Consider the following 18,605-nt stretch of genomic DNA (forward strand, 5'->3'; position numbering starts at 1 on the left):
GATTTTACAGTCAAATTCTAGCCAATATTGACGACCAATTTCTTTTCCTATGATTACCTGACACAATGAGCTCAGCTGTAGCCCTAAGTACAATGTAAGTTGAGAAACACTGAACTAAAGAAAATATCACGTGATTTTCAGGCGAAGCCCAATACTGCTCATGTTTTTGTTTGGTCGGTAATTATGAAACACGATCCTTTCATATGTGACATCATCATCGTTTTTCTTGTCAGGCGAACGTACATTTTAGAACATTTGGCGTTCCATACACTCTCGGGAAATGACTACATTTCCAAAACAAATGCAGAGTAATGTTTACAAGTTGATATCGCACTGGATCTTCGCTATTCTGCATACACAGGGTATATATCGTAGAAATTGATTAGGATTTCTATGGTATATATACACTGGTTGTGGGATGGAAATTGAGCTGCAACATTCATAAAGATATCAAAAGTCAGTGAGTCTAGGATACATGTGTGCGCACTGATAACAGTTATCAAGATTTAAAAAATATGTATTAACTTTTATTAGTTTGAGGCTCAATTGCTCAGGATTACGAACTTGCAGTCTGTAGGCCTAACCTAGGCCTATGTTAACATTAACACTATTTGGAGCGGCCTGAGTTAGGCTTCGCGAAACATCCTTTGAAACCAGGTTATAGCCTAGTATATGATATAGGATTAACTTATGGGCTAATCCCTGAAATATGTTGTTAAACTTTAACATAAAACGGCCTACATAATTATTTTAGTAGTGAGAGTCTCAATGATGATCCATGTTTAGACTACTGAATACATCAATGCAACTCACTTCTATATTTTAACTTTCAGAATTGCTCAAGAACAATCAACACTCATGGAAAATGGGCGGCACGTCATCGTCATCACAACCAACTCAGATCAAAACGGAAGAAGATACAAGATTTGAAAGTTTTCTCAGTGTTAGTCAACCAGTACTTAACATTCTTTCCAGTGAAAGAAGTAACTCTACTAACTGGACCATGATACTTGTAAAATCATTATCAGTACTACTGTCAATGAGAACATAAATACTAACATCTGAACTGTTTCCTTATCAAGGCATTTATGTTTTGCTAGCTGTGTTATTACTGCATAATGATTTATTCCACATTTCTTAAAAATGGTCTTAGTGAAGAGTTTTCTTGAAATATTGTCTACTACATTTCTTCATTCATCAGTAATGCAACCAGAGTTTAAGCATTGATGAGCAGTAAATATTCCACTTGTTCAGATTGGAATGATTTTTTTCCCCTCCAAATATACATAAATTGTAAGTTTCTTCATGCAAGCATGACTTCAGTTGCTTTCTTCAACAGTGCATTACTGATGATGACACTTCGAGTAACGCAATAGACAAGAACAAATTCATTGTAAGTGCTTTGTTGGTTCATTTTCTAAACTTTTGCACCATACATATTATAGTCAAGTATCAGTACTTTTAAGATGTTACTCAGAACTCAGTTACTGTCGCTAAAGATGTTTGGTGTGTAACAGGATATTTCCAGATGTCGAAAAATTTTATCTAAATTTTCAGAGCTTGCTGCCGTTCATAGTTCAAGACTCCGAGCTAGCTTTCATGCATTGTTAGCATGGATTATGAAGGGGTGGGGTCTATGAAGGGGTGGGGTCTGGTGGGTTGTGGCTCAGTCATCACAGATGCTCCTGGTTCACAGGCTTAAAATTTTGTAGAATGTTTAATATATGATGCAAGCCTCCTTTTAAATTTGACACTTACAGTAGTTTAGGCTTTTGTTATTTTCATAGAGCTGATAGAGTCAACAGCTTATTCCTTAAGAAGATGTTGTTAAAGTTGTCATTAACTGCCAATATATAGTAATTAGGTATAATAGTAATTATAAAATGGATACTTGCATTCTTCTTCAGAAGAAATACTCGGTGGCATTTTGGCAAAATTTGTCATTGGGTTATTTGATTGAATACGGTACAAGTTGGTATACAGATATTACAATTTATAATTGAAAATGATGGTGAAGAGATATCTTAACACTTCACTGGGTTCATTTTACTTGGTCTAGCTAATGGTAGTGCTTAATGGTACTGTGTGTTACTTTAATAGCACATTGTAATTGCAACCTACTGTATTCACATTCTAATACAATACTGTATTATGCTAAATCTTTGCATATCTTTTCTATAAACAGAATTCATTTCCATCAGAAGTGAAAGGATTTGCTGAATGCTTTATTAACCAAGTAACATCTCAGACCAATGTTCCTCAAGTACTTGCTTGCCGCCAAGCATTCCAAAGGATAGCTAACTTAAGCACATCATCTGCTCAAGCTACATTTTACCTCAGTTTATGCAAATCTCATGACGAGACCCTTAGGGAAGACGGTAAGTGTTTGCATTGTTAATAACATTACCTTGTTGTTTTTATTTAACTAATTAGTGTTCATATTTTGTGCAGCAGTTGGAAGGCTCTGAATTTTGTCTCTTATAACGTGCAATGGTTTCTCTGTACAAAGGCTGTGTTGCAATTTGCCCTTTTTGCATTTTAGCATTTTACAATGCGATACTCGATATTTCATTCCCTGTGACACATTACCAAACAAAATCATTTGAATATTTGACAATGTAAAGTTTTGTGCTGACAGGGAATCACCGAGCATCGAAAATAAAGGTGTTTTTATTTTCGCTAAAAATCACTTTTATTGAAAAGTGATTCACTTTGTTCACTTCTTCATTCGTTTGTTTCACCACAGCTGTGTAAAGTTATGATATAGTATGAGTACAAAACAGTTAAGATACAGTTACAAGAATTAAATAGTTATCAAGAGCTGGGAACAGAAACACCCTTAAAAATGCAATGGGCTTATCTACTTTAGTACATGTATGTACACCATGTACACACAAGACTGTATGATGTGAATCACTTAATATGACTGAAGACTCTTCCATGCACATCTGCAGGTAGAAATATGACGTGACATGACATAGTTCCAATGTTCTTTAAGGGGTCTAAATAGTGACATGAATGTTGCTAGATGCAAAAGATGCAGAATTATGTAAATTATTACGATAAAAAAACTTTCAAATGGATAAGTAAGACGTTATTTAAGACATTCAAACTGATAAGTTAGTCATTTGTAATGTCTGTGGTGTACTATCACAAGTGTACTGTACCTCTTAGCACCCGACAAAACAGTGTATATAAACTGAGTTTAGGGCATTATTCAGTGGCGGAGCTAGGGGTATTGGTCAGGGGGGCAAGAATGGTCTGAAGGGGCGCTTTCGACACTATCTAAGCGGAGCGCCACCACAGGTTGGCGGGGCGCGAGTTTTTTTTATGCAGGTAGGTTCGTACTATTGTGTATATTGAATAGCCAATCACATCCAAGTTTATTTTCACGTCATCAAATATGACAAGGAAAGCATGAAACACTTAATATTTAAAGTCGATAAGTTCAACCTGACGTGCTAGCCTGAGCATGAAACACTTAATATTTAAAGTCGATAAGTTCAACCTGACGTGCTAGCCAGATGCAACAACAATGCTGCAGTAATCTCTAGCGAAGCTATTCCTTTAGCTTTAGCCATACACCGACTACAATTTTAGTTTTTTAATATGAAATCTGTGTTCGTTCCAAAATTTTGGAAACCTGGTAAGAATTCTTTGCCACAAATTTCCTATCTTAGTGATCTTCTTAACGTATCTTTGTGCATACGAATTGTTCAGGGAGTAGTTTTGCGAAATTTGCAGTTGACACAAAGTATTATGTATTACTTAGACAGTCATTAAGAATTGAAATAATAACAGACCTACAAATTGTATCATTAAAAGGCTACTAGGTTAGGCCTAATAATCATTATTCTAAGTTTTGCCTTCACAGCTTCAGTGACACACATTACAAAAGATCTAGCATTTATCTAAGAAAGAATCGGAGGAACATTTTTTCTTGTTGTATGTGATGTGTTGAAGACAATACTGTATTTGTATTGAGTTCACAGTAAAGGTTGCACTTGGGAAGTTATAAAAATGCGAAGAAATGAAAAAGATTTCTGAACAAAAAAAATGCTTGGTTTGGGAGAAAATAAAAGATAAAAACGAGCTCATGACAACAACAAAAATTTTCGGCAGATGTGAGATTCGAACTCACAATGCTCATACAGCATCAGATCGACATTGTTTACAAATCTTACTGCTTTAGAGCGAGTGACACGTGCATATTTGATGACGTCAAAATGAACTTGGCTGTGATTGGCTTTCAATATACACAATGGTACGAACCTACCTGCATAAAAAAACTCGCTGGCGGGGCGTACAGAAATTTTTTGAGTAAAGATACTCCCTAGATTGCCGGAAATGACCCTTTCCGGGCCTTGCTAATTTGCAGATAAACGAAGAGTAAATAGTTGTCATGGCCGAATTACACCAACAAAATGTGACAAATGTCAATAGGTAGATGAGATTATTTGCAGAATAGCCTTAACTACAATAAAAAACAGGCCTCCAAATGTAAGCTATTTACTGCCTAAATGCAAGTGTATTTTGCTGTTTGTCAGTGGAAAGGAAAATGACTGGCATCTTCTACCAGCGGACATTAAGAACACAAACATATGGTAAGTTGGTTGACAATCGTCCCTCGTCAGTCTAAAGAATCGGATTGATTTCCATACCCAACACAAGCCCCGTATTACAGCTTATTACAGCAAATATTGTTGGTCTGCTCTGAAAACCCTGTACAGTAACTGATGTGTGTTGAAGTTCAAGAAAATACTTGTGGGAACTTGATTTTAGTTTTTAGCCAGTGGATTGGGAAGTTTTAGGCCTGAAATGCTCTTTATTGGCTGTTGCTCAATTACATATATTTTATAGCGTCAATAAAACTGCAAATGTTTTTCCCCTTCATTTTTATCCAGATTGTTTCGATCTCTTCAGAGCAGCGTACTACTTTTATTGTCAAACTTCATCTGTCAAAATTGAGACTTCTAAATCAGCAGATGAGGAGTCTCTGAAGTGCTTAGTTGCCACCATCTCACTACAGAAGGAATGCGATAAATGTGTCACATGGATTGATCAGAATTGTCCTGAAATATTCAGTGGATTACATTTATGGTTGCTTGGAGTTACCACTTCATCTCTTCCAAAATCTGTGAGTAAAAAATTTACTTTGAAATCGACTTTTCACTGATAACTTTTTGATTCCTTGCTTAGAGCAAACAAGGTGAAAATTTGAAAGTTTGAAAATCTATTAACAATAAAAATTAACAATAAAATCACACTTTGGATGAGCCTCATATGTGGTATATAGATCCACCACAGTGAGTGCAAAAACTGTATTATTGCCTGGGAGGTCAAAGGTCATTTCAGGTCAACAGAATTCAAGAGTCTGAAAATGTTTTGACAATGTTTTGACTCCCAAAGTATACATTGGTTCAACATTGTACTCTTGGTACTTAACCCACCTTAGTGTGTAGAGTGTGCGGAAGAACCATGCTGTTTTCTGTTGAACATGAGAACTCAGAAACATGAGGATCTCATTATCTGATATGTAAGTTCACAGTAGTGCATTAAAACCTGCTGTTTACTTGCCATGGGTTGAGTGGATGAAGGCAGTGACATTGGAAGCAATGAAAGCTACCATCTGGGAGGTCGTGGGATCAATCCATGGCCTGCCAAAGTAAGTTGGGTTTTACATCCCTGAGGAGAAATACGGCTGTTTTACCCATCGGAAATGGCTTCCAAATTAGGGGACAATATTCCACATGAGCTAAAATCGTACAATGGCTTCTACCACGTGCATATGTGGCTTGCTTAGTGTAGTTATATTAGTGTGTTATATTATATTATATGCAGGATTAAGGCCGATGTTGTATTCAACAATGGTAAAATATTTACAAATCTTGTGTACACGTTCCGTTCTCACATACATGGGAGGATATCACAGATTCTGTTGGCATGCTGGTGGATACTACAGTTTTATTCCAAATAATAAAAGAGAATTGTAATTAGCATTGTAACTTTTTAACACCCATCCAGTCTGTGTAATGAATAACTAGAGAAAATATGAATTTGCTTCTTCCCTTCACATAGTTTACATTGTTTCTTATATTTATGTATATTAAAACAATGATAAAATCATGACATGTGTAGAAGGAGACCCAATTGGATTTGATTATTTTCTTTTCTTCTCAACAGGAGACTATTCTTTCAGAGAGCATTCCGTCCAGTTGTATTCTAAATGGTGTTTTATGGTGGCTTCTCTCTGCCTCTTTGCCATCAGACTTCAGTCAGCCATCCAAACCATCTGGTCCATCAACAGAGGTATGGTTGATCTGACTAAAGTTAGATTAATTTTAATAAAAGTTGTTATCGTACATAACGTTGCTGTCATTTTTTCGTTTATTATATTATTTCTATATATGTTCTGCTTCAGCTGCAGGTCGGAGACCCAAACCTGCAGTTCACATTTGATATTGAGTTACCGTCGTGGAACTTTCATACGTGAAAGTTTTTTTTGTGTCCATTTTCTGGTCCATATGTGGATGATGAAAGTGTAGGGCCTCCATATATAGAGGACCAGAGCCAAGTTTTAGTCCTGCTGGATATTGGAAGTTTTCAGCTTAAACTCTTCCAGCTAATTTATTTTGTTTTTATCACAAAGTAGTATACATGAGGTACAAATTATGCATCAAATATCAGGTGTGCATTAAGGTTATACAATGCAAAAGGAAGGGATCTAAAAGAGCTTTTGCTAGCAGCTTTAGCAGATCACTCCCTGTACAACAAACGACAGATCATAAACAAATGATCATATTTCAATATTATGGAATATATATTTAATTTATTTTTTGAGATACTGAGATCAGACATAAGAAAATGTGCCAAAATCTTGTAAGACATTCCACTCCAAAGAGTAAAAGAATATGAACATGGTCTCTGACTTTCAAGACATGCAAAGAAAGAAAAAAACTTTGTCTGTATATTTGAGCGTGAGAACAGCCCAGGTTGACACACGCCTAAGGATGTATTAAAAAGCCAGTGACTACAGGGTGACTACAAGGGACTTAAAGTAGCTTATAAAATAAGATCAATATATATATATATATATATATAGATTTGAAATCATAGTGAGTTGGAAAATCAGGAACAGTGATAAAACTTCCAGCCTTCGCAGTGATTTGAACCCGGGCCTCCCACTTTATATGTGGACACCCTAACCACTAGGCAATGGACGCTGATTGTATGTCCACAGGTTCAAAACAGGTAAGGAAGGTCGTAATTTCACTGTAGGCATTTGTCACCTGTATCGAACAATACTAGTTCTGTTTTGGTGACATATTATGCCTTACTCTAGAGTTCAAACATGATGCTAACCAACTCGAAATCATTTGTGATTCCTAATGCCGGATCTCGAAAGAGATACGTTAAACAGAGTGTATAGTATATATATATATATATATATATATATATATATATATATATATATATATACAATATTCCATAATACAACATGACACAATATTCAAGCATATTTGGATTTATATGTAAAGGACTATATATGTGTACATTCCCAGATACTTCAACACAGCAGAAATGTTTGGGCTAGCCTGTATAGCAGCAATGAACATGGACTGAGTGTCAATCGTTTCCAGCACCATGTTTTTGCTTATCGAGGGCCGACTGTCTTTCTGGTCAGTTGCAGCGATGGCTGCCGCTATGCGTTAGCAGTTGATGTTGAGTGGAGGTAAGATACAATAATATTATGGGATGCCAAAAGTACAGCAACTTACGATGATGATATTAAAGTGCGCGACGATGATATGTATGAATATCAAAATAAACTAAAACTGTTAGCAAACTGCTTATCTACTAGAGAGGTCCTTGTGGTCCTTTTGGCATTCCATATAAATTTGCATTCTATATCTCATGTAATCCAGACTAGACATCTGCACTTACATGGCCACTAGAAGAATAACTTCCAAACTTTAAAGGAGCATTCAAGTGGTAGACAATGTACCAATCCTGAAGACAAAAATTATTCCACCATGTTAGGTGAAAAAATCTCAATAGTTTAACTGGCTAAAGCCTCCTCTTACGCCAGGAAGTGGAACTCAGTAGGTGATCTGTGATGTCATCATGGTAGATGTTCTTTAAAAGCCTTACTTTTCCTATCATAATTTTTCTGGTTGATTTATCCTTGAAAATGTGGAACAATTGGACTGTCCGCTTAGCTGTAAATGCTCTCTACGAAGATATTCCTCAAAATGTAAAACTGTACTGTAGAAATAGTTTTACTGTCTGGAAAAATTATTTAACAGTTTATAAAGAAAGACAGAGACTTTTTTTTTGGTTCAATGGCCTTGGTGACAGTGTTTACTGTGCAGCTGTTGTGAGATGCATTCACAAAATATCACCAAATAAAAAAAAAATATTATCTCTAATTTGACAAAGTTTTATGATGATGCAGTCTTGACTAAAACGTGTATAAAACGTTCCAGCTATTTTGTTAAGTAAGAATCAACAACAGCCCCTGAAACATCCCATATTTTGGTCTGCAAGATTTGTATTTTTGGAAATTCTTTGGAAAAAGGGAGAGCCACTGGAGGAAAAGTAGTCATACTTGTTTGGCTGTTTTCCCTGAAGGTTGGTTCTATTACTCAGGTCACCTCTGCGAGTGGTTTCAAGTCACTTTAGGATACAGAACGTTGAATTGTTGTATTACAATACCAGAATTATGAGAAAGTTTTTTTAAAGGAATATCATTGATAAACAATGCCATATGGATTTTTCAGCTAAACTAACAAGGAAAGGGTAACAGTCACATTTGGACTATTGTAAGCAGTCTGCGTACACTGTATGCTACAGGACATAATTTTGCCCGATTCTTCATGATTTTTTTCATTGATTTTGGATAATGTTTCCTTAATTTGTGTAATTTGGTGCCATAATATGTATGTTTCTTTTTTTTTTAACAGGGATGGAACAACCCCTTGGGGAGGTCAAAACTCTTTTTTCATACAGATATCACCATTCTATAAAATAGTTGAAGGTGAGTTGGAGTAAGAAAACCCATTTATCAAGTTGTTTACTTCAAAAGTAGGTAAAAAAGTTTGTTTTGATGTATTTATTACATTGTCATGTTTTATATGTTTTGATAATATTATTGATATAAAATTGAATATATATATATATTTTGTTTTAATTTTAAATATTTTAAATACTTATAATATAATTGATTATATCATTTGCTTTTAAACAGAAGGGGAAAAGATGGTACTATTTAACGAGAAATCTAGAAACATTCCAAAAGGTCTCTTCATCGGGCGAGACAGGAGCAAATATTCTCTCAAAATCACGGAAGGGTTCCAGTCTGTTGAACATGGTGGCCAGTCTGCGAATTTATTGGATGTGGAGGTATAAATGGTTCCTGTAAGAATTTGTATATAAACAAGCATGTCGGTTTCAATCCAAGGCTCACAGATTGAACTAGCTAAATTTTATTATTTGACATCGACAGGATAGCTAACGTTGTATCTGTTGGGTTATATATATCAACGCCAAGTTTTAGAAGCAGTATTCATGTGGCAGAATATGTTATGCTTATCAAAATCACTGATGAGACAATTCATATTGCTAGTCAATTCTCCACTTCATTGTTTATCCCAATTCTACTGTACATATGGCTCAAGTGAAAGTAGCTCATTTTTTGCCAATCAATGATTCATAACTGTTTGGACTGGATCATAATGAGGGGTGGGAGGCTCTGGTTTCATCATATTACATGTTCTTCAAAATTTTCACTTTCACAGTTTTTGTTGTCTGTCAAGTAATCTTTGGTTTCGATGAAAATCGTATCCTACTCAATTCATGACGGTGTATGTTTTGTATTTGGGTGACGCCTTACTTGTTAAACAGGATATCTCCACAAGAGATGCATGGACATTCATACTTTGTACACTTAAGCCCCATATTGAGAAGAAGAAGCCTGTTTGTTTTTGGAGAAGTTCAAAGATCACTGGTGGTCACCAGAGGTCAAACTATGACACCTTGTAAACAAAATTATTCACAGCCAAGTGTTGGAATGATTCGAAGGGAACTTTCAGTTATTAGATTCGTATAAGGTAGAGCTAATTAAATCATCAAAAACCTCAATGCGTTTTTGCAATCAGGATTTAAACAAAGGCTCTTTGTCTCTTGCGTTTTAACAATGGTAGATGGATTACAAAGGAAGACAAAGACATGTTTTGATTACTTTGCTCTTGCCAGATGCGTTCATTAAATATCGAATAACCTTTAAACTTTCATGGCCTCTCCTGATCTAAATAACACCAGGATGTAGTTTTCATATCACAAAATCGTAGCAGTAAATGCTCTTATTCTTCTTTACGGTGCAGGTTTGGGGTTGCGGTGGCGGTGGAGCAAAAGTTCAACAGATGGAACAGAAGAAGAGAGAGAAAAGGGATACAGAGAAAAATGCCAAAGTAAGTCCAAACAAGTTATCGGAACCTGTGCCTGAACCCAGAGTTGCCGAGATAGCACTACGTTTCCTTGACGAAGCAAGAACGAATCTATGCGATGGTGATGACATGTGTGTGTGTGTTTGAATGTGTCTGTGTGTACGATGCGTAGGCTTGCAAACAACACGACACGTAGTTGACACTTGTTTCTGTTTTCCTTCTTCTTTGATCAGGTGAAGTTACCGGGGGAATGGGATCAGAATCCAGACAGACTTCTCCTAGAATGGGGAGGCGTGAGACCATCTTACGGTGACCAGTTCAAGGCAGATTTTGGTCCAGATGCTCGTAGCTGAAGTTGTGCGTGTATCACTGCATGGAATAAATTGTATGGTCAGTTACGAAGTTAGCCCATGTACTAACAAAGGGGAAGTGTTTCCCTCTGTGAGAAGGGAGGGGCACATGGGAGGGGGTGGGAAGTGTGTGTTACTTCCCTACTGTGAGGTATTGGATGTCCAACTGCATACAAGCTAATAGATCAAGAATTAATAAGCTCTTAAGGAGCAAAATGTGCAATGAAAACTATTTATTTGAAGGAAAAAATAGATGCCAAAGAAAGTAAGACAGTGAGGAGAGTTAACATCACCGTACTAACCGCAAGTGAAACAGAAAAATTATTCTGTAAGAAGGGTACATTCCTTTGGCTGGTTCGATTGGTAAAACTGACTTTTACCTGAATACTCTTGAGATTAAAGTGAAGAATTGTCATAAGAAGCAGCTGCCATGTTCTGGTGCTAGTATATCTTTGGTGTTTAATCCAAAATCTGGAAATTAATCTCTCCACTCCTAATTAAATGCATTTCTTTCTTTTTGTTGAAGTTAGTATCATGTAAAACCATATTCTGCAAGCTCATTATGTTATTTTAAAGGGTTGTGATGTTGCAAAACCGTCCACAGAAAGCATGTGATGTCTGATGCAGTTAATATTAACCACAAATGATGTTTTAATAGTAGTGAGATTTAGAATCCAAAAGCGGAAATGCCATGGTGTTTATTTACAAAGAAAATATCATCTTTCAAAAGTGAAAGTCAAGAATATCCTTTCTACTATATCTCATTGATCACAAATGAATATGTATATGAAATTGTCAATTGCTCATTGCAATTCAATTTTGCAAAGATCTCGCACAAGTATGAATAATAATAGCATATCCTCCAAGGGTAACTAATACATTGGCCATAAACTTTTTCATAAAGGAAGTTTTTAAGTCCGTCAAATCGTTTGTATGATATTAGCATCATTAGCAGCAAAGTTTTATGCAATCCCTACAGGCGTAGAATTTTCTAACTCCGCCACATCCTTCAAAAAAGAAAAAAAAGCAAGTGCTTAAAATATGTACAGTTCTAAAATCACATGTTTACTGGTATTTTCCTTGATTACAACTCACATTAGTTACTGCATAGGCTTTTGAGAGCAGTGTAATAATATTTACTGATAATAAGCTGATAATACAAGGCTTATCTTAGGCACTGAAATCATGCTCTCTCATTAGCTGATGACTGTTAACTAACTCATCATGTGTTATCATCATGTTTTGATGTTCTTAATGTCTACTGGTAGAAAAAAAAGGATTCCACTGGCAAACACCAAAACCCACTGGCATTTCACTATCCCAAATTTCAAGGCCTGGCCTATATGCTTCTAATCCCGGAAACGTCGCTGTACATTATGACCTAGAACGTAATATATAATGTGAATAATTCATAATGTCTAACAGAATATGTATACGTAATGCTGATAATTCATATGATTGTAACTTTGTATCATGTTCACCAAACCATAGGATATTCACACATCTTTTGACACCTCTGTTTCTGACTATAAAGCATTCTATCCTTATGATCACTTGCACCTCATACTTGGTATTTATCATCTAATCCAAATCAGAAATTTTTGTGATGGCTAACAGTAAACGAAGATTACCTACTCTTTCGAGGAACATTACTAGACAGCATAGGAGCTGATGGAATGATCACATTCTACCCTCCCCTTCCTCTTCCCTACCCTCCCCTCCCCTCCCCTCCCCTCATCCACCTCCCCTCCCTTCTTCCCCCTATACCTTACTCTGTTCTATCCATCCTCCCCTCTCCTTCCTTCTTCATCCCCTCATGAAAGAAAAAAAATATAGTAAAAATACTTTCAATGGACTTTAAGTATTCTGAAAGAGATATATTATCGAATTTTGTATCAAGATGTAGCTGTTTGTACTTTTCATTTCACATTTCATAATTTTACAGCACTTTAATATGATGTAAATTATCTATATAATAAATGTTCATATCTTAGGGTATCATGAAAAATTGTATAGGCATAAATATTAAATACCAACAAAAAGAAGAAATATTATCCAAATAATTTTCTCTATTGTTATTATTTGTGTTTTTTGTGTCCTCTATAATGTAACATGTATCAAACCATTTTATTGAGTTGCCCATGAACTTAGCAAGTATCTTCACAAACTGTCTCTGTTACAACTGGTCTTTTGATTTCTTGGACTGTCTGAAATTGTTTTCTAGTCAAAGGGAGGAGAGGGGTGGGGAAGGAGGTGGACAGTAATCCAGAAATCATTTATTTATGATTACATGTTGGACTGACATCTTTGCCTCTAAAGCAAAAAAGACCATTAATAATAATAAAAATGTTGAAATTATTTACAGATTGGGGTTATGATGTGAGGTGGGGGGGGGGTGGGTCAATGGGGTTCTGTATGCCTGGGGTAAATTAGGGGCTTAGGAACATAAGGAGTGAAAAATAATTTACTCTCATTTTCATGATATAGTTAAGAACAATATAACTATGATGAGTCACAAAAAGGTAGTCTGTTGACATAATTGTCCCGAGGGTTTGATTTTCCAGCTTCGAAGTAACCATTGGTAATTTATCATCATAATGTTTCTTTGTTAGTCAGTTGGTTTGCAGATAAACGTGGAGAATGAACTGTTGAGTATTTCCAACAAATTAGAAAGTCGACTTAAAGACACCCATTTTCAACTTGACAGTCATAAAATCCTTTATCAGAGTATAAGGCATACGAGCAGGACGGCCACCTGGGGACTGGTGAAAGTAGAGGCGTAATGTAATGCTCTAATAATTCGCCTAAGACAAAAAGATCACTACCGTTGACTACATCAGAGCATTCATGCGTCTCACTCGCTTGATCTAAGAATAATTTTAAACTGGTTAAAAGTTCAGGAATACCATAAGTCACTTTACGTCTTTATCTCTATATACAATATCAGAAAATTAAAATAATAGCAAGTCAAATTAATTTTTATTTCAACTTCCTTGGGTTTATGGTTTAATGCCCCATTTCTAAATTATTCCTATGGATTGCTATAGGAGGAGTCGGTTGAAGAAACTTGCATCTCTCCCGGCCAATAGGCCATGGGCCGTGGCTCTGAAATCCTCCCAGAAAATGATTCTTGTTACGTCCGGAGTGGTATTACATGAAATATAGTCTGAGTTATAGATAATATGTCCTTAATAAAGAATCAAGTTGTTCTTTTGCTCAAAAGTGGCACATTAATATGTAATTCACGGATTAAATGTCACATTTTCCAACATAAAGAAATACATAAGAAAAACAGCGCCCTCACTTTTTCAAAAATAATTATTCTGTCTCCAGAAAGAAACAGTAAACCCCCAAAAAATTCACATTTTAATGTGGAAACCTTTATAATTGTAAAGAATATGTATGGCACAACATTTCTAAAAGTTTGGATAGGCATATAACTATTGGAATAATATTTTTCAACTGTACTTGGTGTATATTTGTGGTGGGGATAGGCCAGTTTGTTCATTGTTAAATTGTTGAAATACACTATTTCTAGGCAATAAATGATCCAGTAATAACAAATGAGAGCAAGGAGTAGGCCAGCATGTATACATTATAACATGATTGAGGATGGGGTCATTCTTGGTGAATAAATAAGCACACTATTTCATATTCATTATAATCAAACTGGAGATTCCGATAGACTTTTTTAACAAAGTATGTCTAAACAGCCCTAAAAAAGTGACAAACTCAGATCTATATGTTCTTCTTTTATTTATCAACTGCAAATCTTTTCAACATGTTTAGAACACCAAAGTTCACAACAGACTACTACATGTACAATGTTTTGTTACAAGCAGCGCTTCACCTAACTACCTTCACAAAAAAACTTTAAATCTCATTTGTAATATGCATTAAAACTGTTTGTTGATCATAACATTGCACATGAAACTTTCTGTAGATAGTATCAGTAAGTTGTACTCTTATGAATACCCATGGTGAATGGGTGGCACTTACTCGTCAACAAGTTAAACGACTGTACACACAGGACCCATCCACAAAAATCGAGCCTCGTTTTGTTTGTTTGTTTGTTTTTTGCGGGTGGGGGGGGGGTGTTTGAGTGATCGCATAATCAATATTCAATAGGGTGTGGTGCACTGACTATGTCCTTGATTATTGTATATTAGATTCCATACTGAAATGGTGTTCTGGAGACTGGTGTCAGCCACGATTAAACTAACATGAAATAAAACAACAATTTGTGTGGAAATTTGCATCAAATTGAATAAACAATAACGTGAGATATTACTTCATGGGACCATTTCGAATCACATTATAGTCCTACACCTTTTCCAACTGATACTGAAAGTTACAACAGAGTACAATTTGATTTTTTTTTTCAAACTAAAGGCATAGCCCCAACTCTTGACAATACTGAATTTGTTTTCTTCATGTTTGTCCTACAGATCCCTCTATTTCCTTACACATTATTTGAACATGTAACTAATGATGCACTATATTTAGTTCACACATTCCTGCATGTATTTACACATCTAACAATCACAATTTTTGAGTTCACATTATAAAAATGCTAGATTTTTAAATATTACTCCAAAGTCCAATTGATGTCTGATGTCATGCTGTGTCCACATGTACCTCTTGGACAGCAATTCTAAGCTGTCTAGCTGTAAAGTACATGTCACTCAATGAAATGCCTTGACTTCTACATGAACCTCTTTGTTCATGCTGCAAATCAGATTCACTACCACTTGAAATGTCTAACTCGTTACTTGACTTTGTATCATATTGTAGATTAACCAGGTTTACTGCTAGATCCTGAGCTTCTACAGTTCTGGAAATTACAACTTCACTTTCATAGCGTCGCGTTGGTCGCAAAAAATGAAGTTGTGGATAGGAGCCTTGGAGACGCTTTTTTAAGTTGTAGGATCTGTAACTTGAGGCATCAATCCCTTGAACTTCTTTAACCGTTTTGATGAACTGGGCTGTGAGTTTTGTCATCCTGATCGCACCCTGTTGTTTAAGAATCTGTTCATCAATGACATTGTGGCAAAACTTTGCATAAGCCTCTGCATATAGAATATCTGTTGTTTCTTTTGGCCACTTCCGAGTGAGAAATCTGGTTGCGTTGCGAAAACAACTCGGAGGGTATCTTGCCTCGGAACTTCAACAAGGTCTCTGCCACGCATTTGCAAAAGAAGGGATTCGTTACATGTCAGCTCAGCAGCCTTTCTGAGTTTCCCAGCATCTATTGTCTCGTAACGAGTCAGGGGCTCTCTTCGTCTCTTACAGGTCACCTTGCCCCATATCCAGTGATCAGCGTGACAAATGATGCACGACACTGGAAGTATGTGTGGTCTGCCTGAAGAAGATGGTCCAGCTACATTTGATCTTAGTGTTCGCTTCTTACAGACAGGTTCAACATCGTCATTGTCATCATCAGTGGAATCATCTGTAACATTCAAACAAGAGAAAGATATATATCAAATACAACTTTAAAAAAAAAAGTTTAAAAAATTTGCTCTGAATTCATTAACCTACACCGTTTTACAACTTGAATTGACAAACCTAGCCCAGTTTATCTAAACTTGTTATAATGAATCATTTTTTTACAAATGAAAAATTGGGCACAGATTTGGGGCCCTTGTCTTATTTTATCAAATCATTGAGCAATAATGAAATATCGACCTCCACCCATATAAAAAAATCAACCAAGTATTTGTACAAATGAAAAATTGGGCGTGGGTATGGGGCCCTTGTCTTATTTTATCAAATCATTGAGCAATAATGAAATATCGACCTCCACCCATATAAAAAAATCAACCAAGTATTTGTACAAATGAAAAATTGGGCGTGGGTTTGGGGCCCTCGTCTTATTTCATAAAACTCACGGAGCAATAATGAAATATTGATCTCCAGTCCACCCCTATAAAAAAAAAATCAACTAAGCGCAAATGGAAAATTGGGCATGGGTTTGGGGCCCTCGTCTCATTTTATAAAATCATGGAGCAACTACTGAAGAAAGTCTAAAAGTTAAATACCAACCCCCCCCCCCCCCCCCATGACAGGTACTTCTATTTGTTGAACACATGCCAAATGTAACTTTACTTCTATTTGTTGAACACATGCCAAATGTAACTTAACACACACTAAATAGAGATTTTGATTGTAAATGTATCCCTGTTGTTTGTACATATCTAACCCTAACCCAAATAAATTCACGATTACATCAGGTTGATGCATTTTGCACAACAAAATGACAGCAGGACTAGGTTACAATACAATAACAAACCGTCAAGAACGAATGTAAAAACTTAAATAAAAGCACAACCACATTCCACAAAATGTCAGATTGACATTTCTAATTTCAGTTGGAAAATGGATTCATACTCATAATATTATTTAAATGTTTGCTTACCATCTTTGAGCGGATTTTTAGCAAGCCTTTCTTCAGTCTTGTTGAGTTTATTCATCTGTGAATCTCTGTTAGCACTCACAATGATAGCCAATGCACGACTCACCATGCTCATGATCTTGAAAATCAGCTAAAGATTTTGAGCTCTCTATACAGTATTTTGAAGTGACATCTCTAGCTAATGCACCATAAATACCTGGTTACACAATCCACCTTAAAACACAATCCTTGAATTTGGCAACAGAGCTGTCAGAAAAGGATGAAATATTCGTTTTTGTCTGTGCACACACATGCATACAACATTTGAGTGTGGGAGCAGCCATGTTTGTGCAGTTAGTGTAACCATGGTGTAACCAGACCACAGATCAACAGCTGTGATTGGTCAATTAAGGTTTGACCTGAAAATACTGACCAATTAGATAAGCAAGCTCTTTTAAGAGCAGTGGGTAATTTCTTTTGTTAGTTTTTCTTAAATTCTGACTGTTTGTGCCAGTAGAACCAAAAAGAACAAGTCAATCTTGATTCAGTACATATTTATACTAACTATTTCAGAGAAATTAACTTTCCCCACTTACCATGTGAACAAAAGTGCATTTAAATTAGCCATGGCCCATGGCCTACAAGGGAAACTCAATAAAAAGAATTCTTGGGCGTCTCATTTCAATTTGATGGCGCCCTCCGAAATAGAATTCAGTTGTTCATAGCGGATAAAGCCGTGATGGTCGAAAAGGCAACCGTGATTTTCCAAGTTCACTTGCCAGTGAGGGGAGGGAACTTGGGGCGCGTGGGGGGGGGGGGGGGGAGAAGAACACCGGTGCGGTTTGAAGATCTTCCCAGTAAAATGTTAGTTTGGTAGCTACTGCATGCGGTGGTCCATTTGCGGTGGTTCGTTGGAAATGTCGGATTTTTTGCGCAATTCCCAATCCGCTGACCTTTTCTTTCATTAGTTTTTCTCGATATGAAAGTGGAATTTCTAGTCTCAAAATTTCTACAGAAACTTATTTCTGCATATCTGGACTACCGTACTTTGTCAACTATTTTGTCAACTTTTGGCGTTAAAACTTAAACGGCAAAATTTTGACGCATTCTTACATATATGAAACAAAAATTAATCACTTGATTGTATGGCATATACTTGTAATTGTTTGAGTGGGCGTTAGAGGATTAAATTATTGATACAAACTTGAATGAAGCGACCAATAGAAGAGAGTACATTGCTCCCTCGCTACACACATTGTTGTGTGGTCGGGGTGGGAGAGGGGGGGGGGGGGGTTGGGGATGATATGATCCGCGGCCCACTATATATGGTAGGCCTACCGTGACTGCCAGAAGACGAATACATATCAAAATATTGATCAATCCACAGGCACGTGAATTGCAGTTTGGATAGAGACA

The 18,605-nt window shown here is 36.3% G+C and overlaps 2 protein-coding genes across 3 annotated transcripts; one reads left to right on the plus strand and one right to left on the minus strand.

Moving 5' to 3' along the window:
- Window positions 1–265: 265 nt before the first annotated feature.
- LOC139980461 (uncharacterized) lies at window positions 266–11,554 on the plus strand. Of its 2 annotated transcripts, none has more exons than XM_071992069.1 (11): window positions 266–362; window positions 834–943; window positions 1,340–1,393; window positions 2,186–2,378; window positions 4,905–5,137; window positions 6,184–6,309; window positions 7,563–7,732; window positions 8,964–9,037; window positions 9,248–9,402; window positions 10,383–10,469; window positions 10,679–11,554. In XM_071992069.1, exons 1-11 carry the CDS (start codon window positions 281–283, stop codon window positions 10,796–10,798), a joined length of 1,404 nt encoding a protein of 467 aa, XP_071848170.1. In that variant the 5' UTR covers window positions 266–280; the 3' UTR covers window positions 10,799–11,554. The 2 variants fall into 2 exon arrangements, with proteins under 2 accessions (XP_071848170.1, XP_071848171.1); XM_071992070.1 differs by having other exon boundaries at window positions 317–456.
- Window positions 11,555–14,534: 2,980 nt separating this feature from the next.
- On the minus strand, window positions 14,535–17,557 carry LOC139980845 (uncharacterized). Its single transcript, XM_071992816.1, has 2 exons — window positions 17,214–17,557; window positions 14,535–16,247 (listed from the first exon to the last, which is right to left on the minus strand). Exons 1-2 carry the CDS (start codon window positions 17,323–17,325, stop codon window positions 15,793–15,795), a joined length of 567 nt encoding a protein of 188 aa, XP_071848917.1. The 5' UTR covers window positions 17,326–17,557; the 3' UTR covers window positions 14,535–15,792.
- Window positions 17,558–18,605: the final 1,048 nt, after the last annotated feature.

This window comes from Apostichopus japonicus, chromosome 15 (assembly GCF_037975245.1).
Source record: "Apostichopus japonicus isolate 1M-3 chromosome 15, ASM3797524v1, whole genome shotgun sequence".
Lineage (NCBI taxonomy): Eukaryota > Metazoa > Echinodermata > Holothuroidea > Aspidochirotida > Stichopodidae > Apostichopus > Apostichopus japonicus.

Bases quoted from the DNA above. Each gene is read 5' to 3' on its own strand.
- LOC139980461 (XM_071992069.1), top strand. From the start codon at position 281: ATGACTACATTTCCAAAACAAATGCAGAGTAATGTTTACAAGTTGATA. The intron at 5,138-6,183 runs GTGAGTAAAAAA...TCTTCTCAACAG, and splicing joins CTTCATCTCTTCCAAAATCT to GAGACTATTCTTTCAGAGAG. The intron at 7,733-8,963 runs GTAAGATACAAT...TTTTTTTAACAG, and splicing joins GCAGTTGATGTTGAGTGGAG to GGATGGAACAACCCCTTGGG.
- LOC139980845 (XM_071992816.1), bottom strand. From the start codon at position 17,325: ATGAGCATGGTGAGTCGTGCATTGGCTATCATTGTGAGTGCTAACAGA. The intron at 16,248-17,213 runs GTAAGCAAACAT...TGAATGTTACAG, and splicing joins TAAAAATCCGCTCAAAGATG to ATGATTCCACTGATGATGAC.